General features: G+C 59.1%; 5 protein-coding genes across 5 annotated transcripts; 1 reads left to right on the top strand and 4 right to left on the bottom strand.

The window, feature by feature from the left end:
- The first annotated feature begins 344 nt into the window (after positions 1–344).
- Positions 345–11,133, top strand: PGGHG (protein-glucosylgalactosylhydroxylysine glucosidase). The gene is made up of 14 exons (XM_084262952.1): positions 345–361; positions 1,086–1,353; positions 1,892–2,102; positions 2,640–3,075; positions 4,043–4,162; positions 4,359–4,490; positions 4,790–4,901; positions 6,057–6,129; positions 6,557–6,693; positions 7,262–7,395; positions 7,643–7,738; positions 8,224–8,321; positions 10,646–10,865; positions 10,957–11,133. Exons 2-14 carry the CDS (start codon positions 1,101–1,103, stop codon positions 11,014–11,016), a joined length of 2,082 nt encoding a protein of 693 aa, XP_084119078.1. The 5' UTR covers positions 345–361; positions 1,086–1,100; the 3' UTR covers positions 11,017–11,133.
- A 1,854-nt stretch (positions 11,134–12,987) lies between these two features.
- On the bottom strand, positions 12,988–14,179 carry LOC311191472 (interferon-induced transmembrane protein 5-like; the record flags this gene model as incomplete). The annotated part of the gene is made up of 2 exons (XM_084263661.1): positions 12,988–13,318; positions 14,003–14,179. The coding sequence occupies 2 exons, from the start codon at positions 14,177–14,179 to the stop codon at positions 13,100–13,102; spliced, it is 396 nt and encodes a 131-aa protein (XP_084119787.1). The 3' UTR covers positions 12,988–13,099.
- An 868-nt stretch (positions 14,180–15,047) lies between these two features.
- LOC311191811 (interferon-induced transmembrane protein 5-like) lies at positions 15,048–16,391 on the bottom strand. Its single transcript, XM_084264107.1, has 2 exons — positions 16,123–16,391; positions 15,048–15,518 (listed from the first exon to the last, which is right to left on the bottom strand). Exons 1-2 carry the CDS (start codon positions 16,306–16,308, stop codon positions 15,363–15,365), a joined length of 342 nt encoding a protein of 113 aa, XP_084120233.1. The 5' UTR covers positions 16,309–16,391; the 3' UTR covers positions 15,048–15,362.
- Positions 16,392–17,227: 836 nt separating this feature from the next.
- On the bottom strand, positions 17,228–18,567 carry LOC311191134 (interferon-induced transmembrane protein 3-like; the record flags this gene model as incomplete). Its single annotated transcript, XM_084263232.1, has 2 exons — positions 17,228–17,377; positions 18,352–18,567. 2 exons carry the CDS (start codon positions 18,565–18,567, stop codon positions 17,228–17,230), a joined length of 366 nt encoding a protein of 121 aa, XP_084119358.1.
- A 3,874-nt stretch (positions 18,568–22,441) lies between these two features.
- LOC311191681 (dispanin subfamily A member 2b-like) lies at positions 22,442–23,919 on the bottom strand. Its single transcript, XM_084263923.1, has 2 exons — positions 23,704–23,919; positions 22,442–23,014 (listed from the first exon to the last, which is right to left on the bottom strand). The coding sequence occupies exons 1-2, from the start codon at positions 23,908–23,910 to the stop codon at positions 22,814–22,816; spliced, it is 408 nt and encodes a 135-aa protein (XP_084120049.1). The 5' UTR covers positions 23,911–23,919; the 3' UTR covers positions 22,442–22,813.
- Between the last annotated feature and the right edge of the window lie 3,526 nt (positions 23,920–27,445).

Here is a 27,445-nt window from a genome sequence, read left to right as displayed (position 1 = left end):
TTTTTTTCATTACCAGCGAGTTTTTTTAAGGAAGGGCGGGGAGGAAAAAAGTGATTTCCTTCCTTCCTTCGTTCTCAGCTGGGCAGCTTCCGTCCTTCCCCACGCCCAAGCCCCGTGGCCCCAGCCTCTGCCTGCACGGCCAGAGCTCCTGCTCGGCCCCCGCCCAAAGGCAGGAGCCCCCCTCCGCACGCCCTGCACCCCGTCTCGGTGCTGGGGACTGGCCGTTGTGTTGTTTTCAAACTTGTCCCTAAGGCAGGAAGAGGATTTGTTTTCAGTCTCCGGCACCGCCTGTTGTGAGGGAACCGAGCTGATCCCCCCGAGAGCTGCTCCCTGGAGGGATTTTGGGGGCTGCCTGCACTGGGTACTGTCTGGCTGTCCTGCTCTCCCACTGTCCTGCTGCCCTGCCTGGCTTCCCAGCGCTGTTTGGAGAGTCGCCGAGTGCCTTGCTCTCGTCCCCTCTGTGTTGCTCTTGCACCCAGCGTCACCAGGCACTGGCTGCAGCTCCTGTTTGTGAGGCGCTGTTTGCAAGCGGACACATCCTCAGCCTGTATTTCTCTGTAAATCTTTCCATCTGCTTGAATCTAAGCGAAATAAAAAGCTCCTACCCTGGGGGCCCCGTAGCTGAAGCTGAGCTAGTGATGCCCGTCCTGGGCGCAGCCGGGTGGGAGGTGGGGAGCTGCTGAAGCCACAGGAAAGTATTAATAGTGTCAGGGAATAGTGAGGGGGGGGAAGAAGAGGAAGGTGGGTGTGTCGTGTGGGGAGAGGATGGTGAGATGATGTTGCAGGGAGGGCGGCTGAAGAGGAAGAAGTGGGGAAATTGGAGAAGCGACAAAACCAAGGAGTGGGTGGATGAGGTTTTGGGGGACCCACCTGCTTGGCTGGGAGGTGGCTGGGGTGAAGGGGGAGCAGGAGGGGTGCTGTGGAGGTGATGAGTCCAGGGAGGAGAGCTGTGGGGGCTTGTAGGGGTTACCGAGAGAAGCGGCTTGGGGGCCCTGCTTTGGGCTGGCGTACAGCACGGCCACGCTGAGCCCGCTTGACTTTGTCCGTTTGACCCTTGTACCTGACTCCTTGTTGTTGTTCCACAGCTTGGGGTGGCGAAGATGGCCGATGGCAACGAGGACCCCGCAGTGTTCTCCTCTGCTTCTCTGCCCTCGGACGCGCGGCTGCTGGCCACGGTGACCAACGCTTACCTGGGCACCCGCGTGTACCGGGACATCCTCCACGTCAACGGCGTGTACAACGGGGCAGCGGGAGACACGCACCGTGCCGACATCCCCAGCGCCGTCAACGTGAGGATGACGGTGCCTGGTGCAGACAGTCTGGCTGAGACCTTCACCTTGAACACCCGGACGGGTAAACAGCAAAGCGGGGGCAGGAATCTCCCTGTCCCGCTGCATCCTGCCTGGTCTTAATCTTGGGCACCCTTTGCTCTTTCCCTCCAACCGCCAGTAGCCTTCTAGAAGCTGAAAGTCTCTTTGCCTGTGTTGCCTCTTTACAAGGTCACGTCTTCCTTCTTTCATTCTCCATCCACCCGCGGGGTCTTGTTCTTCTGAAGTGGTGTTGGGCAAATGCAAAACTCCCTTTTCTTGTGGGAAGAAGAGCGGTTTTCAGACTGTAGCTCAGCCCGTGCTGGAGCCAGGCTCAGCAAACACAGCAACATCATTAAGCCTGATAAAATGTTTTATAGCACAAATCATTGCTCAGTGGCTTGGCTGGGTTTACTGCATCAGTCCAGTCAGAAGTTGTGCAGGGCACTCAGGAAGGTGGTTCCTTTGCTGGTCGGAACCAATAGATGGGGCAGAGATGGGAGCCTGGGGCCAAGATGGGACCTGGGGGCTGAGCCCCAGGACCAGAGGGCTCAAAGGGTTGATGGTTCTCACTGTGCTTGCAGGAACCTTCAGCCATGTGCTCCGATCAACTGACTACACAGTCACCCAACAGATCTACGCTCACCATTCCCTTGTCCACTTGATGGCCTTCAGCATCACCATCCAGCGATCAGCTCACACCACCCAACCCATCATGGTCCATCTGCACACTCCTTTTGTGCCAAAGAGCCAGGACTTGGACCTGAACCGAGGGCCAGACTTCCAGGGAGCACAGTGAGTGTGGACTGCAGCGTGGCTGTGCCCTTGATACGTCCTGCGTGGGCTGCCCTGCTCACTGTTAGGGAGGAGATTGCAAAAGTAGGGCTAGAGCTAGACTGAAGTGGTAAGTGGTGACGAGCCTTGTGCAAACCTGCCTTTTCCTGGCACATATATTAAAATAGAACCCACCAAATTAGGTACAGAAACATTTTTATCAGTTGTGACTCCAGAATTGCTATTTACATGGACACAGAAAACAGTAATGAGGACTGCAGGGAGTAGATGTGATGGCAAAGAAATGAGTCTGGGGGAGCCAATGAGTTGTGGAGGACATGACCACTAAAAACGAGGTTGGGGACTAGTCGTAGTGAATTTCAGCCTCCTGTGCTCTCGGGGTGGGAGGAGAGCTGAGCTGAGCGTGGGGACAAGGAAGCTTCTGTCCTGGGTAGGAACAGGAGCCTGGCAGGGGCTGGGGAGGTCCCCTCGGTGCGGGTGGGCGTGCGTGGAGTCCTGCTCCGCTTTCCCTCTCCGGGTGCTTGCTGTCTCCCACAGCTACATCCATGGGAAGACGCTGGTCCCAGAGGTGGAGGGTGGACCCTGCCCCACGGTTCACATGCTCTGGACGCCTGTGCCGCAAGCCTTGACGTTGCGCGGGGAGGAGCGGGAGCGATGCTGGGAGTTCCTGACCGCCGTGGCTGAGAGTGAGGAGGAGGCGAAGAGGAGCTACAGCCATGGGCTGGCCCTCGTGGCTGCTGGCTCCCTGCACTCCTCCCATGCTCACGCGTGGGCCGCGCTCTGGCAGGACAGCTGCGTAGACCTGGATGGGCCCCTGCCTTTGAGACAGGCCGTCTACGGGTGTCTGTACTACCTGCTGAGTGCCATCCCACCCCAGGGGAACCCAGGTTTCCTCTTCCACGGCATCAGCCCTGGCGGCTTGTCCAACGGCACTCGGGGCGAGGACTACTGGGGGCATGTCTTCTGGGACCAGGTGGGTGAGGAAGGTGTGCTGGCTGGTAACCTGGGGGCTTTGTGCAATGTGAAGAGGGCTCGGCAGGAGGCTGCTGAGGTCTCTCTTCCTCACCTCTGGGTTAGGGGGACCTTGGCACCAGCCTCTTGGTGGAGAGCATACTCCTCCTCCACCAGCGACAGCTGCCCAGACACAGCTTGGTTCCTCCGTTTCTCCTCTGGGTCATCCTCTACCTCAAAAGCACATTGCTGAAATTGGGGCTAGGTGCTGAGTGGGCTAGGGGAGACCCCACCGTGGGGCACGGTGCTCACTCAGAGGAGCTTTGGCAGCTGCCTTAGGGCATGGCCACCAACTTGTAGCTGTTTAAAGAGAAGCAGGTTGGGACCTACCCTTCTCCTCCCAGCTCCGGTGGCATCAGCGAGCCTTGTTGCACCCAAACAGCTGAAGAACCAGAAATGATTTCTGGGATGGGCACATTCAGCTTTCAAACTTGGGCTTGGTGTGTGATTGAGAAGCCAGTGGGGCCCAGTGGCTTCACCTCAGCCAGGGCCTTAGATCTGCTCTCGATGCTGAATGGGTGCAGGAGGTGTGCTGGATGATGCAGATCCTCCTGCACTACCCCGTCTGGCCTTTCAGCAGACAAGGGCTTTTTGGTCCTGTGGCCCTTGTGTGCTTTATTCCTGGCGATGCATGTGGGTTTGAGCCTCTCCTGAGCCCCTGGCTTGGGAGGGGCTCCTGCCTCCCTTCTCTTGTGTGATGGGAGGTCCTGCTGAGATCATCCTAGTGAGACAGCAGGGAGCAGCAGACATGGTCAGTCACATGTGGGCTTGCCTCTCCCAATGAGCCCACAGGACAGCACCTTTAAGTAGTAGCAAAACCATGGGCAGAGCATTTTGGGCAGGGGTGGACTCGAAGGGTGAAGCTGGTGGGAGCATTTGGGTGCCCCACCAGCCAGTCCCACCATTTGGCCTTGCTTGGATGTTCTCAGGACACCTGGATGTTCCCAAACATTCTGCTGTTTTATCCTGAAGCTGCCCGAGCCATCCTGGAGTACCGGATTCGCACACTGGAAGGAGCCTTAGGCAACGCACGGGAGCAAGGCTACAAGGTGGGATGGAGATGTGGGGCTGAGGGCAATGCCACCCAGCCACTGTCACCTGGGAGGACAGCCGGGCTTTGCGCTCCCTCTCCGTCTCTGGCTTTAGCCAGGAGTTGTGAGCAGGGCATTGTCCATGGGTGCTGGACGGGGAGAAGCACCTCAAGATGCTGTGCTCTGCTGCCTCATGGGTGTCTTCTCCTGGCAGGGCGCTAAGTTCCCGTGGGAGAGTGCAGCCACTGGCCGGGAAGTCTGTCCTGAGGAGATCTACGGAGCCCAAGAGATCCACGTCACTGGGGATGTTTTGATGGCCTTTGAGCAGTATTATTGCACCACACAGGTAAAGGGAGCGTGTGCCACCTGCATGGCCCAGTGGTCAGACCCACAGAGCATCTGATGACTGTCACTGTCCCTTCTCAGGAGAGAAACTCTGCTGAAGCACCCCAGGGTCCCTTCTTCAGCCTTCCCTTCTCTGTCCTTGCTCCTCATGGCCAGCTCAGCATCCTCTTGGCTCAATCCAGGCCAGTTTTCTGACCTTCTCTCTTGCCATGTCCATCTCCTTAGACCTTCTGTTGTCCTATTGTGGTTGGGTCTTGTTGAGTCTCTCTCATGTCCCTGCTTTTCGCTGGCTCCCTCCAGGACCAGAAGCTGTTCAGGGAGGATGGAGGCTGGAGGCTGGTGGATGCTGTGGCTCAGTACTGGTGCAGCAGGATGGTGTGGAGCGAGGAAGAGCAGTGCTACCACATCAAAGGTACTTCTGCCACTGTGAACCCATCTGTAGGGAAGGGGGGTGTGAGAAGAGGCTCAAAGCACTTCCAGACAGACCTGTGCAGGACCATGTGGTCTCTTCAGACTCCTGCCCCTGGATTATTTTAAGACAGTGTTTGTGTCCATGTGAAGGTGGAACGAGGCATTCAGCTCACATCAGGTGCCACAGGACCAAGTGTTTTTTCTCTCAGGTCTTTGCCATACATAAGACACCTCTAAGTGTCACCTTCCATGGGGGCATAAGCTGAGGAGTGAGCATGGGTGCCTCCAGGTCTGCATTGTGGCTGGTGGCATGTAAAGAAAACAGAGCACAAGGGCTTTTGAGAGGAAGGACTTTTCTACAGAGTCTGAGTTTAAGCACCCCAGGAGCCTTTAGGAGTCCACACCCTTGGAGGACATCTGGTGCTGTTGGTGCTGAACAAGTATGGCAGCCGAAATGTCTGGCAGGGCAAAGGGTCTTTCCTCAGGCAGCAATCCTGTGGAAGCTCGTGATGTTGACAAGTGCAAGTAACCACTGATGGATTGCTTCAAAAGGGGATGCTGGAGCAGAACAGGAGAAGAGAAGGAGGATATTTGTGGGAGGAGGGTCTGGAGGAGGGGGCAGGGGCAAAGGGGTTGTGACAAAACTGGGGTGGTCAGAGCTGAAAGGGCCCCCAGGGATGCTGCAGGCTGGCTCTTGATGTGAAGATCCTTGGAGGCAACCCCAGTGTTCCCAAAGGGGACTAGTTTACACTTCTCTTGGCCAGTGGCCATCTCTTCTCTTGAGGGCAATCTGCAACAAAAGCGGCAAAGGAGAGAGCTGAGCTTGTAGCTAGGGAAAGATTTAATGACTTGATCAACTTGATTGAGTGGCTTGAAAGAATTAATGACTTGAAGGTCACCTTGCCTGTGAAGCAAGCGAGATGCCCTCAGGTTGAGGCATCTGCTGCCCGTTGGCCCCAGCCATAATCCAGGTTGCTTGTCCTTCACAACAAGCATCCCTTACGTTCTCTGCCGTTGAGCATTGCACCTGTGGGATCTGGCCAGAAGCAGAGACACAACACCTCACTGCGTGGGCAGTATTCCCTGAGGAGGGGCGTGAAGCCGTGCCCAACCCAGGTGTGCTGCGGTGTGAAGTGTCCCCTTCCTCTTCCTCCAGGTGTCATGCCCCCTGATGAGTACCACTACCGGGTTGATAACTCTGCTTACACCAACGTCGTGGCCCAGCGGAGGTAACCACATGCCATGTTGAAGCACTGCCCTGTTTTCTCTCTCCTTTCTTCCTTCCCTGCCCTCCCTTCCCTCCCTGTCAGCAGTAGAGAGTCCCGTGGCGGTTCATCTGACCCGTCTCAGGTGTCTGTGGGAGGCTGAGGGGTTTCCCAGTGCAGGAAGGCCTCTCTCCCAGCACTGCCATGATACGCCCATACAACCAGCCAGCTGGGGACTTCTGAAGCTAGAGGAGCAGACTCCCAGCTCCAGTGGTGAAAGCTGTTACCTCAAGCTTGAACTGTGACCCGGAGCAGCTCTTTCAGAGTAGCTGTTTCTTTGCTCAATTATGACTCAATTCTTTCTGTTCCCTTTCTTCTCTCCCGCGCTCTGGGGAGGCTCCCAGGCTCCCGTGCCTGACAAAGCAGAGCACTGTTTCTTGCTTCTTTTCAGCTTAAAATTTGCAGCTGACGTTGCTCAGGACTTGTTCATTCCCGTGCCAGAGGAGTGGGTAGACTGTGCCAAGAAGGTTAAAGTGCCCTTTGATACGGAGAAGAAATATCACCCCGAGTATGATGGCTACAGCCCAGGTGAGCAGGGAGGCAGAAGCCGACCTTTGAGTTGGCCACTTCTCGCTCTTTGAAAGTCCTCAAGTAGAGGGCTTAGGAAATTCAGGGACATGGAGAGTAGGAAGAGGCACTTAGCTGCAGATGACATGTCTCCTGTGAACCCGTTGCTGACAGTTAGGTTCATCTTTCCAAGGTCAAGTGCTGGACATTGACCTTCCAGCCACCCCGGCCCTCCAGACACAATGGGGCTGGTTCTGGTGGAAATGCATATCTGGTGTAGTGCTCCCTTCACCAGCATTAGTGGCAGGGCATGCAGCATGGTGGGAGCTATTGCTTCACACCCAAAGTTTAGGTGACAGTGGTCTGGGCACCGTCATGCCAAGGCTGAGCCAGCATCATGGCTGAGCACCAAGGACAAACTACAGGTTTTGTAGCACGGTTCCATCACCTTCCCTGTGTTGATGTGGTGTTTGTTGTTCTGCATTTAGCATCCTGGTGAATTGGGTTTGGTCCCCACACAAATAAACAGATGGCCAGCCTGGGGGTTGTTCCTGGCTGGCATACATGGTTTGAGCAACTCCTTTCCCAGGTGAGCCTGTCAAACAAGCTGATGTCGTCTTGCTTGGGTTCCCGCTGATGCACCCCATGAGCTCTGAAGTCCGGAGAAATGACCTGGAGATGTATGAGCCCGTCACTGAGCTGTCTGGGCCGGCTATGACCTGGGTAAGGAGCAGGGCAAAGCTCAAGGTTGGACTCGTGAGCGAGGTGGGTGTTTCTGTCTGAGTTCACCACCACCAGCCCTGTCCATGGGCGTGATTTGTCAGACTGGCTTTAAATCCTGCAGGAGCCTGGACAGTGCAGAGCTGGAGATGCACACCATGGGTTGTTGTGGTGTCACTCCTGAGCTTTTGCTGGCTTCTCTCCCCTGGGGAGATGGCAGCTGGTAAAAGGCCGTTCTTCTCCCCCACAGAGCATGTTTGCAGTGGGCTGGCTGGAACTGAAGGAGGTGCAGAGAGCCCAGAGCCAACTCAGAAAGTGTTTCAGTAACATCACAGAGCCCTTCAAGGTTAGCTGCATGGTGTGGCATGGCCACTCCCTGTGACAGATGCTTCTTGTCTCTATCTTGCTCGTCCCCATGTACTTGACATCACACCCAGAGCCGTGTCTTGGGCTGGAGCTGATGCTGCCTGTACCATGGTCACTAGGTTGTTGTTGGGTGGAGACAGGTGGTTGCACACACAGCCTCCTATCTGCATGCTTCTCCAGAGCTGTAAGGAAGCATCTGCTTCCTCCTTGGCCATACGAAGCCGCGAGTTGGTACCACGCTCACCGCAGGCCTCCTTCTGCCTGCCAGGGATGGGAAAAAGGAGTGGAGGTGGTGGGGCTGAGGCACATTGGAGCCTACCCACTGCCTTGTGCCAGGACTGGCAGCATGGTCATTGCAACACCCCAGATATGTGACAGCAGTGATGATAAGCATGTTCAAACACACGGAGCCGTGTGAAGAGTCCCGGTGAGACTGTGAGTAATTTATTTCTCTTCCTGGAGCAGATCTGGGTGGAGAACTCAGATGGGTCAGGAGCTGTCAACTTCTTGACAGGGATGGGTGGATTCCTGCAAGCTGTCCTTTTTGGCTACACGGGGTTCAGGTGAGACCAACATGATGTCGTGTTTAATTCCTAAGCACAGCGTGCCACTGGAAACTTGCCTCTTCGGCTGGAGCACTGTGGCTTTACTCGTGAAGAGGAAAGGAAGTGGGGAGCTTGTGGCAACCTACTGCTCCCAGCAGGTAACAAACAAACAGGAACATTAACAGTCATGGGTGAATGGTGGATACTGGGGACAGTTAGTCACTGTTGGAGAACAGGGAGGAGTGACCAGAAATGGTAAGCTGTAGCTTTGTTTTTTTACCACCAAGCATGGGTGAAGCTTCAAGGCTGCAATCTACCAACTACATTGGCCTTTTCATTAATGAAGTGAAGAGGAGATCCAACCTTGCAGGCAAATACAAGACTGTTTCTCATCAGCTCTTATACACCATGGCCTTTCTAAGGGGACCTTTGTAAAAGGGGACTCTCTACCACCACGCTGAGCTGCCGTAGGGCTTTTACCACTTTAGAGACTGGAAACAGTCTCAGAAGTGCAAAGAGACTCTCTCCAGGTCACCTGATGAGCTAGTTGCACACTTGGGAAGCTGAAAGCCATTCCTTAGGCCTGCTCTCTAGCTTAGCTGTAGCATCATCCCATCTCCTTTGGTTGTGGAGCAGAAAGACCTTCCGCAGCAGTCGGCCATCTGCACACACAGAGCTCAGCTGGCAGCACCACAGCATTAAAACCTCCCTGGAAAGCCATTAAGCTGTTCCTGTAATTTCAGCACTGTGTCTCGTATCCAGAGCAGCCTGGTGGTTTCAGCCCCGAAGGAACAGTCTCTTGAGCTTATTCTTAGTTTAATTGAGAGTAGATCAAACTGACGGGCCTTTTGATTTCCAGCACAACCTTCTAGCACTAACTATATGTTTCTGCCCTCTGTGTGTGGCCAGGAGCTGCTGAGAAACCCAGCAGTTTCTTGGTGGACATGGGTGTGAGCTACCCTATTCCCAGCTGAAAACCTTAATCTCAGCTTTGGCGAAGCTCGGAGGTCTTCAGATGCTCTGTGTGTGAGGTTGGGCCCCTCTCGGCACAGGCTCAAGCCACAGGCTTTGGGGATTCAGCCAAATCTCCACAGACATTGAGATGACATTTATGCAGCCCTCAAGGCCGTGCTTTTGCCTTGCCTGTTGTAAGCCATGGGTCCCGGCTGGCACATAGGCCTGCTCCTGAAGCTCTCCAGTCTCTTGAGCCTCTCTCGAGCCCTCTCCAGTCCATTAAGCCCTCTCAACAGGCTGGAGATGATGGTCAAGAGCTCTCAAGTATCAAGATTTGAGATAACAATGACCATTCTTTTCTCCTTCAAAGCCAAAACACACAAGTGGGCCGTGTTTAACTTTGGGCAGGGGCTTGGATAAAGGATTCAAGTTGATTTTCAGTCTTTTGGTGAAGTAGCACATAGAGCTGGTGCTAAGTTTAAAACCCTGTTGGGGTTGGGAGTGGGACCTCCAAAGGTTTTCCGAAGGTCAACTTGCCGCTCCACCTTGGTCATAGCCCAAGGGGGAAGTGAAACACCAAGCTGTGTGGATGCATCTTTGTGGAGAAGGCAAGTTACAGAGGAGCGGGGCAGTGCTGGTGGTCAGGTGTGTTCTCATGGTTTGATCAAGCCACACTTGCTGGAGCACCTCCTCCAGGTGAGGTCCCACCATCTCCCACTTATGTCCTCTTGCCGTGCCAGGTGAGAGCAGGCACGTGCTGCTAGGGACTCTGGCTGAAGCTGAACTTGTATCCTAGGCATCCCAGCCGCAGCTGCCTCCTGAGCTCTTATGGGCTGGAGGTTAGTTCTCGCACATGACCCAGAGCCCATGCAACCAGATTTCACTGGTGATGCCTGTTTGGGGTCCACAGATCCCACTGCTTGTTCCCATGCCCCATCCCCTGCCCTGTCAGAACAGGCCATTCCTGAAGGTTTGCCAGCATTGCTGCTGAAGGCAACTTCTGAACTGGAGTGGGGAATTGAGCTGCCTTGGGAGAAAAAATAATTTGGTTTGTGCTCTCTCTTATTTTAAAAAAGAAAAAAAAGTGTTATAATGGAAACCACAGATCCCAATGGAGAAGGGGACAGAAACGCCTTGGGGTGCTGAGCTGGAAAACTGAGGCCTGAGCAACTCTTCCCTGGATGTTTCACTGTCGTATTCGGCAGTACTCAGAGATCCTTGTTTGCACCGAGGACAAACTCCTCCTGCCCACTGACATGCAGAGTTACAGGGAGGGTCACGAGGGAGTATGAGGCTGTGCTGTCTGGGGAGGTGGCTGGCCCCACAAAGCCATTTTCCTCTGCAGCTGCTCTTTGTTTCCCCTCGCTGACCTGCTCCTGCATCCCCAGGATCATGAGGTCCAGCCTCTGCTTCGACCCTGCCTTTCCCGATGACGTCAACAAGCTGAGCATCACTGGCGTCTTCTATGTTGGCAACAAGCTGAAGTTCACCATCACCAAAGAAGAGATGAGGATTGAGGTGACCGAGTGTCCCCGGAACCCTCCAGCATCTCCCCTGGAAGTTGTGCTGGAGGAGTCGGGGCAGCGGTTTCCCCTCTGTGAAGGTATGGTGTCGTTGCCCAGGGCCGCTTCCGAAAACAGTGACTATATGGGGAGGAAGCGTTCCCCACCTCATGCGGGTTGTTCTCTGGGTAGGGCAGAGCATCTCCTTCCCCACAGCCGCCGGCTGGATTCGGAGGTTACCCACCGAGACACCGTGACCCCTGGCTGATCTGGGCTTTACCCACCCAAAGCTCGTGGAAGAGGAGATGTCAGCGGTGGGGGACGGTAAAGGGGGGGTGGAAGGTTGGTGTCCTAGGCTGTGCTATAAACCCTGTGCCCCCTGGGACTCTGTGCGCTGTCTCTCTTTATGGCCCTGGGAAAGGGGCGGGGGGCTTGGTGCTCTCACCATGGCTGGGGTGGCGGCAGCTCCCGGAGTGATGCCAAGCGCCCGTGTCTCTGCTGGGGGGCACCAAGCCCCCTGCCTCCCCTTCACCTGCCTGGGGTGAAGAGGAGATGAAATCAAACCTGAAAGTGACTGTTTTAAGTGCCTTTTCCAAGCGCCCCTTGACTTGTTTACACTCTCGCCATCTGCACTCAGAAGGATGGACACGTCCATCTTCAGTCCAGCCCCTAAGTGCGCTGGCTCCCAGCTCCTCTGTCCTGTCCTGGCTCCATCCTCGCCTCCTCCCAGCTGTCTGTCCTGCTCAGAGGGCTCGAAGGGCTGTGAAGCCTCCACCGCATCCCTCCCCGCTGCCAGTGAGGACAAGAGGAGGATCCTTCAGCTGTGGCAGGGTTTTGGTATGTGGAGCAGCTGTGACTCCCCCATCCTGCTGACCCCCCGCCTTGAGAGAAGCTCTGAGGAGGCAGTGTGGATGGAAGCGGGGCCAGAGCTGAACGATATTTTTTGGCACTGATGTTATTTCATGACTAACGCAGCCGAAAGCATTTTGGCCCCTTTTTGGCCAGCACCCAGCTCCTTCATGTTTGCATTGTTCAGCCTGGAACATCCCTGATGTGTTTTTTAAGCCCTTATCTCTTTTCCAGCAGTTTTGGACCTGAAGCCCTTCTACCTTCAAGGCAGCATCAGTTATCTTTAATATAACACTAATATAAACACAGCATTTTTTCATCCCCCAGCTCACCATGAGCAAAGAGTGGATGGGTCCTATGTAAGGTGTTTCTGGTGTCCCAGAAAGCCCCAAAGGAGAGAAGGGATCGATCCCCAGCACCCCCCACCCTGCCCTGGCTCCATCCTCTCTGCCTGAGCCCCAGGAATGCTGCTGAACCCTGCGGAGTTATAGAAATCCCCACGGCTGGTCCTGGCTGCAGGCAGCATGTGGGAACGCTTAGGGAAGGAGGCGAAGCCGCTCCCTCACCATATAATTATGCTGGCACTCCCTCAGGCCTCATCAAAAGTCACCCAACCTCCAATTAGCAGTAGACCTTGGCAGTCAGGCAGGAGAAGTGGATCCCTGTCCCCTCCATCCATTCAACCCTGGAGTTGGATTTGAAGGAGGCTGGGGATTGAGCCCAGCTCTGAGCCAGGTCTCAGGGGTCCTCCCCCAGACCTCTTCCAAAAAAAGGAAATCCTTGGCTAACACAAGCCAGCTCTGCCTGGGGAGGAAATTCAAAGGGGGAGCACCGAGCAGTGGGGCTGCGCCCTGTGCTCATCACCTCCATCCTGCAATGAATTTGAAATCTCAGCTCCCACTGGATGGGGGGGTGCATCTCAGCTGCAGCATTGTCCCCACAGGGCCAGGAAACCTCCTGCTGCCAGAACCTCCAGCTCCCTGGGTCTGGCAGGCTTCTGGCAGCGAACGTCATGACCAGAGCACACAACACAGATTCCGGCTGTCCCTCCAGCCCCATTCCACACCCCCTTTCCGCCTCCTCCACCCCCAGGCACCACACACACAGGAGACTTGCAACATGTAAAACGATTTAATGTGTTCACTGGGGCTGGAGGGGTGCTGTGCTCCATGCAGGATGAAAGGGGGCAACCCCTTCCCCACCCCCCCAAAATGACAGGGTAAACAGAAGTACCAGAGCTGCCCTGGGAAGCGTGACCAGCAGCGGGGACTGAGGGTGCTGGGCCAGGCTGGGAGAGGGGAGGTGCAGCACTGGGGGGAAGCTTGAGGGTCTCCCCCCCCGCGCCCCCCCGCCATCGCCCCAGGCCACACGATGGGCGTGAAGGGTTGCAGATGTGGCCCCTGGTGGCAGCTGGGTTAAACTGGTCTTTGATGGGTGTGTTGGGGGCCAGCAGTGATGCAGAGGATTTCCTACGAGCCCTTCGCTCCCGGGTCACTTGTCCTCCTCATCGCTCCCACCGAACTGGTAAGTGAAGAAGCCAACAGATTCCTGGGCCAGCTTGGAGAGGTGGATCACGCCGGTGATGACCAGGGCGGCGAGCAGCAGCGGCAGCACCACGCACCCCGCCGTGGCCAGCCCGTTGTAGCACCTGGCCTTGGAGCTGAAGCGACGAGCAGCTTCCACGTCCCCGGCCACTTTCTGGTCCCGCGCCTGCAACAGCCAAGAGATGGGGCAGAGATGGGGCCACAGTGTCTGGGCACCCGCAGGTCCCTGCCCGTGCTTCTGCCCAGCCTCGTGGCTTTGTCCCCCTGGGCAGCCTGCCATTTAGTGTCCCCTCGGGTGGTGTCACAAGGGCAGCCGGCTGGCTGGCTATCCGTCCCAGGCTGTCTGTCTGTCCTGGGCTGCCCCCCCAGCTCTGCACGCCACAGTTCCCCTCTGGCCCTGCTTTCCTTGCCCTTGTTTTTTTCCCTTCCTGCTTCTTCCAGAGCCTCGCTGGCTCCAGCCCTCACTCCCCCACGTTTCCACAGGGGTGCAGTGCAGGCATGGGGGCTAGGGTTATCATGCACCACCCCACCACCCCCCCCACACCCCCACACCCCCCCCAGCCCCCGCAGCCCAGCACCTCTAGGATGAAGCAGGGGCTCTGTAGGCAGTGGCAGTAACTCGTGGTTACCTAGGGCATCTCAGGGCCTCGGTAACAGGTTGTGGAAAACGTCAAGGGCTTTTCCAGGCCACGGTGTCGCCTGCAACTGGGGTCCTAAGGGTGGTGGGCTTCCAGCCCCCCTGCGTGGTGCTCCATGTCTCCTCAGGAAGCCCATCCTTGGGCACCAGCGTGGGGAGGGCTCCTGGGTGACCCCAAATGTCCCATCTCTCATCCCCACTCGATGTACGTACCTTGACGGAGAAGGCGAGTGCCACGAAGCCAAGACAGCAGAAGTTCATGTAGATGGTGTTGAAGATGGACCAGATGAGGTGGTCGCGGGGCAGCAGGGGGGTGCCAGTGTCAGGACACGGCTCCCGCTTGTGGGATGGCGTGGGCAAGTAGTCCTCCCGCGGGAAGGAGGTGTCCATGGCCACGGAGAGGGGCACCTCACGGCTCTCTGGCTTCACCAGCCTGTCTGGGGAGCGGGGCAGAGCAGCCCCTTTATACAGCTGTTGCCTACAGCGCGACCTCATCTCCTCTATATATAAACCAGCAAATTACAGCCCTCCCCAGGCTGTGGTTATCGGGCTCGCTTGGCTGGGCACTAGGAGAAACAACAGCGGGATTGCGAGCCTGTGGGCTTTCTATATCTAGCCTCCCTCCTGCCATGAGGAGCACAGACGGCTCCAGTGTGACCAAGGGAGAGGCCAAACTCTTGGGAAAACCATCGGGATGGAGCAGCGGTAGCCTTTGAAGCCAAGTGACCGTGACCCCCAGGAGCCGGTACAACACAGACCCTTGGTGCCAGCACCTCTTGCTGCACCAGCTCATCTTGGTTGATGCAATGAGCCCAGTCCCCCTCGACGATCTCAGCTGGGAAGACCTCTCATCTGTGAGCATTTGGGCTGCCGGATGCGTTCGCTGGGAGCTTAGTGCTAAACTGCTGAAGGGCCGGTTGTAGCGAAGCGCTGTGTGGTGTGTGAAGGAGCTGGAGCTGGGCCGGGGAGGAGGAGACCGCAGCCACAGAATGGGAAGATGGGTTTTGTTGTGGGGGTGGGGGCAGAGCTGCAGAGCTGGTGGGCAGCACGTCTTGGTGGAGCGGGACGAGGAGGAGGAGAAGGAGAAGGATGAGGACAAGAAAGAGGAGGAGGAGTACAGTGAAGATCAAGACAAGGGGGATAAGGAGGAAGATGAGGATGAGGGGGAGGAGGATGAGGAGGTGGCTGTCCCAAAGATACGTGAGGATGCTCTTCTCCTTCCCTGCTGTAAATAAGGCGACAGATGAGGGGCTTTGGCAGGACAAGCTTTATTTGTGGCAGATGAAACCTATATATGTGTCGTAGCTTACGTACACACCAGGAAGCCCAGCAGCTCCCTGCCACAGTGCACAAGCCAAGAAAGGGGGGCTGAGCCCCGCGTCCCAGTCTGGTCCACCCAGCCCCTTCCACACAGTGGCTGTGCTGGGACACGCAAAGGTGCAGGCAGCGAGGGGATGGGGCATTGCTCTGTGCCCCCTGTGCCACCTACCCATAGCAGGGACACTGGCATGGAAGAGGAGGAGGAGGAATGCCCTTCAGCGTAGCAGCAAGCGGGCTGGTGGTCATGCGGGGCTCAAGTCTTGACAGAGGCGATCACAATGATGACCATGAGGATGGTGATCACTACAGTGAGGACCATCAGAACGGAGCAGACAATGTTCCACACCTTGGCACGGGCACCATGCCGCTGAGCACCCTCCAGGTCCCCCAGCACCTTGCAGTCACGGGCCTGTGGGGGCAAACGGGGGGCTCAGCAGGGATGGATGGGGCTGGGGACTCGTGGTGGTGCCGGGTCCTCAGGGATGCACAGCCCTGGGACAGGGCAGTGAGCCACCAGGCACTGACTGTCTCCCCCCACCTACAGTCCCAGCTCTTGGGGTTGGGGGGTACGGGGCTGGGGGGGACGAGGGCACCGGGATAGGGGAGACCAGATTGGGGGGGGGGGGTGTCCCAGGGCAGGATGGCATCAGGAGAAGCCAGGATGGGGGAGTCCGGGTCTGGGGGTCCTGGGTTGGGGAATCTGGATTGGGAGAGGAGTCTGGGGGGTAAGGGGGCGAGCCAGGGTAGGGATGACGTCAGAGGGCTGGGTCGGGGGGGACTGGATCGAGGGGTCCGAGGTTGGGGGGAAAGATCCGGGTGGGGCTGGGTCGGGGCCACGGATGAGCGGGATATCAGCGCGAACGGGGCGGGAACCCCCCCGGGTCACGGACAGCGGGGCGGGGAGCAGGCTGGGGGTCCCGAGCCGGCCCAAATCCGGGGAGGAGAGGGTGGCCTGGCAGAGCGGTTCGAGGGTCCGGGGCGGCGGGTGGGAGCCCCTGAGCCGCCCCCCTCACCTTGATGGAGTAGATGAGCGCGGGGAAGCAGAGGCAGCCCAGGTAGGCGATCCCGGAGCCCAGGAGCACGTTGAGCAGGGACCAGATCACGTAGTCCCGGGGCTGCCCGTCGGGGCCGGCGGCCGAGCTCTGCCCCCGCCCGGGGGTCTGCAGCGGGATGGACACCTCGGCCTGACGCGGCTTCATGGCCGGGTCGAGCCGGAAGCCGAGCCGGGAGCGCTGGGGAAATGAAACTGAGGACGAACGGGAGGGGAACGGGACCCGCACCGCCCCCAGCGCCCAGACCCCACGGCGAGGCGGGGCAGCCGCACCCCTACGCCCCCACTCCCCTCCCCCGGCCCCCCCCCCCGCCTCGGGGGTGGCGGGAACGGCCACCCAGGGAACGACCACCCGTGTTCCCCCAACCCAGGCCGGGTGAGAAGGGGGCTGGAATTGCTGGGGGCTCAAGGCCAAGGTTGCCTTTGGATGGGAGAAGAGCCGAGAGGGGCAGGGAGGGCGGTGGGCTTGGCTTTGGGGTGGCCAGAAAGTTGGGACCCCCCAGTTCCCCCCCAGCTCCTCCCCAGCTTCCCCTCAGGTCCCCTTCAGCTCCCCCGTTGTTCCTGGCAGCCCCCTCCCCGCTGTGACCACCTCAACCGTGGGCAGGGGGGAGCAGAGGGTTAGGGCTGGAGGTCTCAGCACTCCAGAAGCTGTGGGGCGTGTGCATGATGGCATGTCACAAACAGCATCCGCCTGCTGCCACCCCTCCAAGCCCCTTCCTGCTGTCCTGCCCTGTTCAGCCTGGCCTCCCCCCATCCCCCAAACTTGACTGTGCTCCAGCCCCTCCGAGGTGGAGATGCCTGGGGCAAATGCCACCTCCCGCACCCCGAAAGCATGACATGTCCAAGGAGACAGCTGGGAGGGAGCTTTATTTGCCCCATAGGTTGGTGCTGAGGAGGGCTGTCAGGGTTGGGGTGCATCAGGAGGGTGCCAAGGACACATTCTTTTCTGGCAGGAGCAGGGAGGAAGATCTCACAGGGGGCCACACGTCTCCCCCATGAGCGAGGGAAGGAGAAACAAGGCCCTAGTGCCGGTGCTGCCTGGTGGGATGGGGTAATCAGACACTGTCCTACGGCACCCTAAAGTACAAGACCAGCAGCACAATTAAAATGATGGTAAACACGATGCCGAGGCAGAACGCTGCTATGTTCAGGTGCATGGCCGTCCGCGCATAGTTTCTGGCAGCTGATGTGTCCTGGGTGAATTTGCTGTCTCTGGCCTGCGGATCAGGAGAGGGAGATGGGTAGTGAAACAGCATGAGCCAGGCGTGGCAGTGGGCGGAGGCAACATCCTGGGGTTCCTCACCATCGGGAGCCATCCTCGGCACAGCCCGGCACCGGGACACACTGGGCTCTGCCACAACCCCAAGAAACCCACCTCGACGTGGGAAAGCAGAGCTCACAGCAGCCTGAAAGCTCTTTCTTAGTGGCTTATTAAAAGCCATTATGCTCCACAACACCCTGCCCAGTCCTTGGAGGGGAGGAGGGGCCAGGGCAGCGGTGTAGGACCAGGGACATCCGGGTAGAAGAGGGGGGGTCCAGTCGGGAGCACCCACACAGCTCTTCCCATGGTGCTGTCAGATGCTGACATGCACCTCTGAGGTTATCAGGGCACCCATTAAATCCAATTTACTTTCAAGGTAGCAAAGGAAAACCAGGCAGGGAGCAGCTGTTTCTTATCTCAGGTAGGGGTGAAATTGCACCGTGGCTTCGGCAGCACCGTGGGAAGGAGCCGGGAGCCGGCAGCCCACCATATACCCCCACTGGGAGATGGTCCAGGGCTCGCTTGAGCTCGTGGGAGGAGAGCTGGACATACCATGCTGCCCAGGTTCCCCTGTCCCGAGGCTCTGCCATAGGATGGGCAGCTCTCCAATGGTGGCTTTGCTGGGACATTGGGTGTGAAGTGAGGTGGGGACAGGGCAGGCTGGGGCAGTCTGGGGCAAGCTGGGACAGGGAGAGGTGGGGAGGGACAGGGTCCGATTTGGTGGGGTAGGGCAAGATGGGACAGGGTGGGATTTGGTGGTACAAGAAGGGACAGGGTGGAGTTCAGTGGGGTAGGACAAGATGGGACAGGAAGAGCCAGGATTAGGGAGCCCTGGCATGGGGGCAGGCGGTAGGTGGGACACCACCCCCCCCCCCCCCCCCCCCCGAGTCAGGCAGGGAGGTGGTGGGATGGGGCTGATTTTCCCCTCACCTTAACGGAGAAGATGAGTGCGATGAAGCCCAGGCAGAAGGGGTTGCAGTACATGGCGTTGAAGAAGGACCACAGCACAAAGTCTGTGGTGTTGGGGACGGGCTCTGGCCGAATGAAGGAGGTGACGGTGGGGCCGAAGGCAGTGGCCGGGGAACCGGCCATGTTCCTGCCATAGGGCTGCATGTTGATGCTGACGGACTGCGGGTAAGTCTCCATGGCAGCCTGTCTCCAGCAGTGATCAGGGTGTGGGCTAGTTATAGGCGAGAGGAAGGGTTTTCCGGGGTGGGGCCACCCCACCTGACATCACGCAGGGCACTGGGGCAGGCGCACAGGGTCTCTCCGGACAGGCTGTGGCACAGAGTGGGGTCCACAAGGAGGGTTGGGGGCTTAGGGCCAGGCGTGGGGGAGAGGGACACAGCCCTGGCTGGGATCTGGGGCAGGCAGAGGGGGATGCCCATGAGGCGGGGGATGCCCATGAGGCGGGCGATGCCATGAGGTGGGCACCTTGCCTATTACCTTTGCTTTTTGCTCTCTCGGGCCGATAAGGATTTTCTAACCCTGAGCTGTGCTGCCAGGATTATCTGGTTCCATCAGGGAAGTGTAGCATGTGAGGTCAGGAGGGACACGTTGCTGGTGGTGGGGGCAGACCCTGGGCTCCCAAATCCTCTTCCCTACCAGTGTTTTTGAAGGCTTTCTCCTCCCTTTGCTTTTAGCATCTGTGCCGAGGTCCTGGAGCTGCGAGGAGGCCTGGGGGCTGTCAAAACTGGGCTGGGGGCAGGAAAAGGGGGAGGGCAGCTTCAAGAAATTGGCAGGATGACAAAAACCATCAGAAACAAAACCCCACCTAGACACAGACCTAGGAACTGTGTGGGTTTGGGTGGCACTGAGAGCCTTCCTGCCCAGTGCCCGGCTCCTGGAGGCAGGGCGAGGGGATGGGAAAGGGAAACCCAGCCCTGACATTTTTCTGAGAAACAGGAGTTTCCCCTCTCAGGAAGTGGGGAGGGTTAGTATGCGGGGCAAAGCTGTTTGTCTCCGACACTCACTGAACTGCGGGGGTTTTGGCCATCCTGGTACTTTGAGTGTGGATCTGATGTCACTTGCCCTCAACCCACAGGAAATGGAAGAATTTTTCATTTGTTCTTTTTGCCTCAGCTCCTTCCTCTGGCAGCACTGAGTCGCGGTGATGGTTGGGGGGTTGCTGCAGGAAGTGGGGAGCTGGATGGGGGATGGGCATGGGAATGGATGAATGGATGGATGGATGGATGGATGGATGGATGGATGGATGGAGAGGAAGAGGGCTTGGGCTCCATCGGGATTTTAGGGGTGCTGGTACTCCGGCCCCAACACCAGATGTGAGGTGTTGCCAGAAAGGCCACTTGCATTTTTGAGGGGTCAGGGGTCTCTCCATGGGGTACCACCTGCTTCCCCAGCTCGCACGGAGGCAAAAAGACCTACAGCATCGGGATGTTGGCCGAGGGCAACCAGCATGGAGAGTGTGCCACCAGTCAGTTCCTTGTCCATTGCCTCTGAGCCCCTGTGTACTGACCCCGTTTCCCACAGCTCCCCGGCACATGCAGGATTAGCTGTCTCACTGACTCAAGTGGCCGGTGAGACTCCCACCTCCCTGCCTGATTTCCAGCTGCTTCTTTTATTTGCCCTTGAACCTGAACAACCGTGACACTCTAAAGCAGAGAGACAAAGTTCAACCTGTGTTGTGTTACTGCTGCTGCTGGCTCGGTGCCTCGGCCGGTCCCCGCTCCCACCTGCACCCCTGGCCCCCGTGGAGACAGCTCGATCCCTAGAGATGCTCATGCACAGGGTTAGGGGGAAATGCTATGGGTGAAGGCTTTTGAGGGTGAGTGCTGGAGGGAAGCTGTGGGAAAGCCAAGCGTTTGGGGTGGCAGATGGCTTTTGCACACCCAGAGGGAAGGGTCTGCAGGGCGAGCAGGGGACCATCAGGTTTGGGGGGGGGTCACGCTTGTTCGGCTGGGTCGAGTGCGGTTTGCCGAGGGCCCCACTGCTCGATCAGGGCTCAATTCCATCAGCGTGGCCGGGAGTTCAAGGGCTTGGTGGCCACTTGCCAACAGCTTGAAGCAATTTCTGTAAGAGCACAAACAGGCTGTGTGCTCCTTTGTGCACTCTGCCCTGCCTCTCCCCTCTGCGGGGTGGCAGCCCCAGGATCGGGCAGATTTACCCCGGAAAAGGGCTTTTATCTCCCTGCTTTCAATGCCAGCTCATGCTGGCTGTCCCACCTGGCTCCCTCCTGGCACCCTCCGGGATACAGTGCCCAGGAGCATCCCCATGCTGGCAGTCCCCAGTTGCTCTCTGTGGAGGCATGGAATGTTTCGCAGATGAGCCAGGGGAGTGAGGGGCTGCCTCTCCCCCTCCAATTCTGTCCTGCTTCAGGCTGGGATATGGGACTGGGACCATCCCAGCAGGTTTTCAGCTGTGGAGCTTCCCCATGAAGACTTGCTGAGGGATTTTTTTTTTTCCATGTGTTGGACAACCGAGGAGCTGGGGGTGGGGGAGGAAAGAGCTCGGGGGTGGGGGGGGGGCGGGGGGGGAGGGGTGTCACAGTGAGCCCATATCCCAGCACCAACCCAAGTGGGCATCGAAACTCCCTGGGGAAGTGATGTGCCGTGAAGGCTTTGGGCAGAATAAGGCTGGATCTGGCTCCACCAAGGTTGGGGAGAGGAGGGAGGACTGTGCAGGAGCGGACACAATCCAGCACACCCTGCTGGCACGCCGCCAGCCCCTTGTATAATGGGATGCGGCTGCTGCCAGCGCTGTAATGAGCTGGCGCTGCCAAGAGCCCGAAAGGTCAGGGCGATGTTTTTGAGCAAGGGGCTGCTGAAAGGCTTCTCAACCCCTAGATGGGGATGCTTGATCTGGAGTCTGCTGGAGGGCACATCAGGGGCCTGGGAGCTGGGAGGGCAGCGAGCAGCTGGGAGCGGGGCTCACGCTTGTTTGCTCTTACGGGAAGAAGCGGAGGAATAAATGATTCACCAGGAGATTCGTGCCAAAGGATCTTGCAACAAATAACCGTTGTGTTTTGCAGGCAGGATTTCTGACGTCTTACTCATGAGCGCGGCTTCTTGGAAGGAGCCTGATGTTCTTGGGGGGCTGGGGGGAGAAAAAGGGAAAAAAGAAAAACAGGCTCTTTTTGTCCCATCTTTGTGGGGCCCCAGCCCCGAGGACCTGCATCTGCCAAGGGCGAGGAGCACAGAGGTTTTCAGCGAGCCGGGGAAGGGGGAAGCCAGGCCAGCCACATACTTGAAGCTCTGCCAGGTGGGCTACAGCCAGAAGGTTTGGGAGGATCTTGTCCGGGTCACTTCGGACACCGCTGAAGCCGGGTAACTCCATGCCATGTGTTGGCAGCTCCAGAGGCATGAGGATTCCTGCTGCTCCCCGGCAAGCCCTGCAGCGAGGTGCCAGGGATGGCCTGAGCAAGGTCTTGATGCTGCAAAAGCTTCGGAGAGGAGGAGAAAAGGGGGTCGCTGTCTCACCTCACCCTAAAAGCAGCCCTGCCTGGTGGCATTCCCATCACCCGGTGTTCCCAGCACTGCCAGTCAATCAGGACTGCATTGTGCATCTCTCTCCCCCCTGCAGCAAAGCGCTTTGGGATGGAGCCATACCACCCACAGCTTCCCTTTCCTGCTGGAAGCTTCCCCGCTGTCCCCTTCATGGATGTACACTCACATCCGAGCTCATCTTGCTGAAGCCCTTTGCCCAACACCCTGCTCCAACATCAGTCTTACTCCCAGCTCTGCTTGCTCCTACTCCCCTCCCACAGGTCGGGTGTGTGTGTGTGTGTGTGTGTGTGCTCCTGGTGACAGCCCAACAAAGCCATGGCACTGCCCACATCCTTGGGGTGCGCCTGCCTCGCAAGCACTTTGCATCCCGTGTAAAAGCGAGCACCCGGGTTCACTGAGCCTGGTGCATCCTTGAGCGTCATCTCTCGGATGCTCAGTGCCAAGGCACAATTCCCCTCTCCAGGCGCATCCCCAGGGCAGGTGCTATTTCTCAGCCAGCCAAGCTGGCATGGGGGGGCCTTGAGCCACACCCAGCTAAAATAAAACTGAGCCAAAACTGAAAAAGTAAAGGAAACTTTTATTTAAAGGGATTTTCTCTGAACAAGGCACTTCATAGAGGCACTTGGGGTACACAACAAGAGTGAAGCAGCAAGCAGAAAAGCGTGCTCTCTCCCCCTGCTGCAGCGAGTTTGTGGGTGCTCAGCTCCTGCCAGAGGAGAGGTGTTTCCAGGCACTTCCAGGGAGGCCTATGAGAGTGGCCATCAGAGAGGGCTCCACAGGGGCTCAAACAGCAAAGAAAGTGGTACAGGACCCCAGCGGGCTCTGGGGGCCGCAGGGAAGACATCCCCCCCCGCCCCAGTTCTGAGGGGTGACATGGGCTCCCCGCAGATGTAGGGGGGGATGCTCTTGCCCACACAGCCAGGAAAGGGCTAAGTGGAGCCAGAGTAGGGGTGATGCTCCTGCCCCATGTTGTAGTAGTTCACCACGGTGATGACGCCGCTAGCAAGCAGGGCGACGAGGAGGATGACGAGGAAGATGTTGAGCAGCAGGGCGGTGATGTTCAGGTACTTGGCGGTGGAGCCATAGCTGAGTGCCCCACTGTAGTCACCCAGGACTTTGCGGTCCCTGGACTGGGGGGAGGCAGAGGGGAGAGTTAGTGGGGCAGGGGTGGGGCCAGGGGGAGGGGGGCAATGGGAGGCTCCAGGCTGCAGCAGGGTGGCGCTGGAGGGGCTCTGGGGGCCTGAGCTGCCACGCTGGGCTGAGCTTCCCGCTTCTGTGGGGGCAGGGGTCCATAGAAAGGGGGGTCCTCTGGGATCCTTTGAGCACCCTTGGGCTTGGGGTTCTGTAGGGTCCATGGGGTGGGAGATCTGTGGTGGGCTTTGGGCACCCATGGTTGAGGCTCTGTGGGGTCCCTGGGTGCTCGCAGGGGCTGGGGCCTCTGTAGGCTCCATGGGGGCTCCATGGGGTCCCTGGGGGCTCCATGGGGGCTCTCTGGGATCCCTGGGTCCTCCTGGGGGTTGTGTCGGATCCCTGGGTCCTCCTGGGGCCTGGGGGTCTCTCTGGAGTCCAGGGGTCCTCCCAGGGGCTGGGGTGTCTTTGGGGTTCATGGGTCCTCCTGGGGGCTGGGGGCTCTGTGGGGTCCCTGGGGGCTGTCTGAGGTCCATGGGACACCCAGGTCAGGGTGCACGGAGCTCCCTGAGTTTGGGGTCTCTCTGGGGTCCCGGGGGCTCCCCCACTTCCCCGCTCCCCCCTTCCCGCTCAAACATGGCCGCCCCTCCCCCCACCCCCCCCTTTCCCGCCTCCCCGGCGCCCCCCGCACCTTCACGGAGAAGACGAGCGCCATGAAGCCCAGGCAGCAGACGTTGGCGTACAGCGCCGTGCACAGCGACCAGACCAGGTGGTCGCGGGGAGGGGGCGGCGGCGGCGGCTCCACCGACACAACGGTGCTCCGTGGCAGCCCCTCCATGTCCAAGCCCTCGGCCAGTGGCTCGTACGGCGGCAGCGCCGACCCCAGCGACCGCTCCATCTCGGCGGAAGGGGCCGCGGCGGGAGGGGCGGGCGGGACGGCCGCGGTGGTTTCGATTCCCAGAGCTCGGGATGGATGGGGCGGTCCAGGGCCGCCCCGTCCGGGCTCCCCTTCCTGGGGAGGGGAAACCCCCCTCCCATCCCCGGCGCGGAGATCCCCCGGCCTTTGTTACCCGCCTCCTGCTCTGACCCACCTTACCTTCCCCCGGTCCTTCTTTGCCTCCTCTCTGCCCCGTTCGCCCCTTGCCCACTTCTTTGCCCCTGCCCTTTTCTCTGGTCTCTTCTTAGCCCCCTTCCCACTCCCATCTTTCTTTCCCCCTTTTTTCCCCCCCTTCTTTCTTTCCCCCTTCCCCCACTTCTTTCCCCCCTTTACCCCCTCTTTCTTTGCCCCCTTCATTGCACCCCTCTTTCCTCATCCCCTTTACCCCATTCTTTGCCCCCCTTTTCTCCACCCCCTTCTTTCCTCATCCCTTTTTCTGTCCCCTTCTTTGTTCCCTCCCAGGGTGGCTGTCTGGGCTTGACTGAGTATTTGGGGGTGCTTGGTGACAAAAGCCTAAATAAGGTCCCCTCTCCACAGCACTGGGGCCCCCCCACCCTTCCTTTCCTGCCTGTAGCCCCGAACCCCACTGCCAGCAGTTCGATTTTTGGTGCGTGCAGGGGGTCATAGCTGATGGGACGAGACTCTGTGGCCCATAAAGTTTCTTGCTCTTTCAAGTAGAAGGATTTTTGGCAGACATCCTGGCTGGGATTATTGTCCCTTTGGCACGGTGCAGATCACCACTCCCTTCATTTTTTTTGGAGGGGGTGTCTTCCCAGAAACCTCATCATGGCAGGGCCAAGTGCATCACTGGCACTGGCAGGAAGCAGGATGTCGTGTGAAGGGCTCGGGCTTGTGCCTGCCTGTGAAATCTCCAAAATCCCACTGGCGAAGGGAAAGTGGCTTAGGTAAGCACCGGCCGGGGCTGCAGCTGGCTGCCAGCTCATCCTCTCCAGCTCCATTACCCTTTTCCAGGGCCCAAGCAGCCAAGAACAAACGCTGCTTATGTGGAGGCACCCAAGTCCGTCTCTGACTCTAAAAATATGTGGGGGAGGCCAGAAGGTGCCAGGTGTTGGGGGACGTCATTGGGGACCCATGGAAAGCCCCATGGCGGCTGCCTGTGGTCCTCAGGGCACCACCCCCTTTACAAAAATTCCCCTTTGTGTAAAGCCTGATGGTGTATTTATAACTTGGTAGCACAGTCTAATGCACCTTACACACCACAGTGTAAAGAGAATGGCAACTCTGGGATTGTTTGTGCTTAAATAAAACACACTGAAGGACAGACAGCCCAGCCATGGAGAGAAGGATTTTACTTCGAGCTGTCCATGAAAGATAAAGGATGCTCAGGTCAACCAGGCTAACGCCAGCATTCTAATCACCACCAGCATGGCTTTGGAACCCTCCCAACATCATCCGTTGTTGCAGATCGGTAACTTGGGCAGCTCTGACTCCAGGGATGGACGGATTGACAACCACGCAGCCAGAAAGAGGCAAAACTGGAGTCACCTGGCAAAGCATGATGTGGTTTGCCATCGGCAGCATGGGTGCTGGGCACCACAGCCGTTGACCCCGTGTCAGGGCACGTTTGGGTGCCGCGGTTGTGCTGGGACACAGCCCACACACGAGTTATTTGCCCTTGTAATTCTGCACTTTGCGCCCCAGACTCTCTCCTCGGTTTGCACAGGCCAGTCACAACTATTTTGGGGCTTCTCACCATGTTCCCAAACCTCCTGTCCCACCTCTGGGGCCTGGCAGGGTGGGAAAGGGGCTGAAGTTTGGTCCTCTGACTGAAGTCTGAGCAAACGGCTGTGCAGAGGTGCGAAAAACAGAAGCGGGGAGGGGGGGAGAGGAGGGGAGAGGAGGGGGGGACACGGACACACGCAGCTTCGTGTGCCTGGACATCTTCAGCATCTGTCTGGTTGGCAGAGCCTTGCACGGAGACCCCCTTCACCCCGGCCTCCTCCTCCCGGCTGGGCAGCCCTGAGCCCCCCGCCCCAGGGCTCAGCGCGGGGCCGCCACTAGCGGGGTGCTGCCGCCACTTTCCCCGCCTGTCTGTCCACACTGGGCTTAATGACGAGCTAATTAAGCTTCCACATCCGTTGAAGGAGCCGAGCGCAGGGAAACAAATCCTGAGCGCTGGTGCCCTCTAGTTTCCCCGGTGGTGAATGTCTTTTTTTTCCCCCTCCAGTAACAGCGGTTTTCTCGCGCGTTTTCATCGCAAGGAGGAGCTGCTGCCTCAGCGGGAAGGGAGTAATAAATAAAGGGAAAAAATCCCGCCGCCGCGGGAAAAAAACCAGCCGGGGCAGCGGTGAAGTGAGTTGTGGCCGGTCTCAGCCTGGCTGAGCACAGGGGCCCGGGGAGGGGGTGCAGGGCCGTGGCGAGCAGCTCCGCGGAGCTGGTGCAGCCCCGAAGCCTCTGGCGGCGTAATTAATAATTATCGCCAGGCTTCGCGCAGGACGAGCTGCAGCCTTCGGGCCTCCGGACGGCCCCGCTGGCACAGGCGGCCTCGAGGCCACGGGGGGCCCCGCACCCGACGAGAGGGTCCCTGGAGACCCCATCCCCTGTCCCCACGGGGGTCCCTGCACCCAGCAGGGGGGACCCTGGGACCCCATCCCCCGTCCCCACGGGGGTCCCTGCACCCGTCGGGGGGGACCCTGGGACCCCATCCCCCGTCCCCATGTGGCACCTGCACCCCGCGGGGAGGACCCTGGGACCCCATCCCCCGTCCCCATGTGGCACCTGCACCTCGCGGGGAGGACCCTGGGACCCCAGCACCCACGGGGGTGCCAGCACCCAGCGAGGGAGGCCCCCGAGCCCGATCCTCCGGGGATCCCCGCACTCAGCGGGGGGGCTCCGACTCCCGCTCCCGCCACGGACCGGGCCGAGCCCGCAGCCCCTTGCCGCGGTCGCGCGGAACGTACCACCCTCGCCGAGGAGGAGGGGTCGGGGACGGTGCCCCCTCCGCGTCCCCCGTCCCCCCGCGTCCCCCGTCCCGCCGATCCCTTTTCCTCCCGCCCCGCTCTCCCGCCATGAAGGGACGAAGACGGGAACGGGGCCAGGGGCACAGCGACCCCCCCCCACCCCGGCGCCCCACATGGCCCAGCCCGCGTCCCCTGGCGGGGATGCCGGCCCGTTGGCCTGGAGACGCGCGGCGCCTCGGCGGTCCCCTCCCCCGCGGGGCGCTCATTGGCCGCGGGCCGACTCCGGGCGCCTCGCCATTGGCGGGCGGCGACGTCGCTCGGGGCGAGGGGGCGTGGCGGCAGCGCCGCCGGGGCGGGGCGGCTCCGGCCCGCAGCACCCCCGGCCCGCCGCGGCCCCGCTCATTCATTCCCCCGCCCGCGGGTGCCGGCGCGACGGGGCGGCGGCGATGCAACGGGCGGCCGGGGGCTACCGCGCCGATCCGCGCCGCCGCCCCGCTGCCCTCGCGGCCGGCCCGTAGCGAGCGGGCTGGGCTTGGGCGGGCTGGGGGCCCCGATGGGCCGGGGCTAGGCCGGCG

Source organism: Gallinula chloropus (assembly GCF_964237585.1).
Source record: "Gallinula chloropus genome assembly, chromosome: 4".
Taxonomy (NCBI): Eukaryota; Metazoa; Chordata; class Aves; order Gruiformes; family Rallidae; genus Gallinula; species Gallinula chloropus.
This window is presented reverse-complemented; position numbering and strand designations above follow the sequence as displayed.

Bases quoted from the DNA above. Each gene is read 5' to 3' on its own strand.
- PGGHG (XM_084262952.1), top strand. From the start codon at position 1,101: ATGGCCGATGGCAACGAGGACCCCGCAGTGTTCTCCTCTGCTTCTCTG. The intron at 2,103-2,639 runs GTGAGTGTGGAC...TGTCTCCCACAG, and splicing joins CCAGACTTCCAGGGAGCACA to CTACATCCATGGGAAGACGC. The intron at 10,866-10,956 runs GTGTCGTTGCCC...TGGGTAGGGCAG, and splicing joins TTCCCCTCTGTGAAGGTATG to AGCATCTCCTTCCCCACAGC.
- LOC311191811 (XM_084264107.1), bottom strand. From the start codon at position 16,308: ATGAAGCCGCGTCAGGCCGAGGTGTCCATCCCGCTGCAGACCCCCGGG. The intron at 15,519-16,122 runs GTGAGGGGGGCG...TTGCCCCCACAG, and splicing joins CGCTCATCTACTCCATCAAG to GCCCGTGACTGCAAGGTGCT.
- LOC311191681 (XM_084263923.1), bottom strand. From the start codon at position 23,910: ATGGAGCGGTCGCTGGGGTCGGCGCTGCCGCCGTACGAGCCACTGGCC. The intron at 23,015-23,703 runs GTGCGGGGGGCG...GCCTCCCCCCAG, and splicing joins CGCTCGTCTTCTCCGTGAAG to TCCAGGGACCGCAAAGTCCT.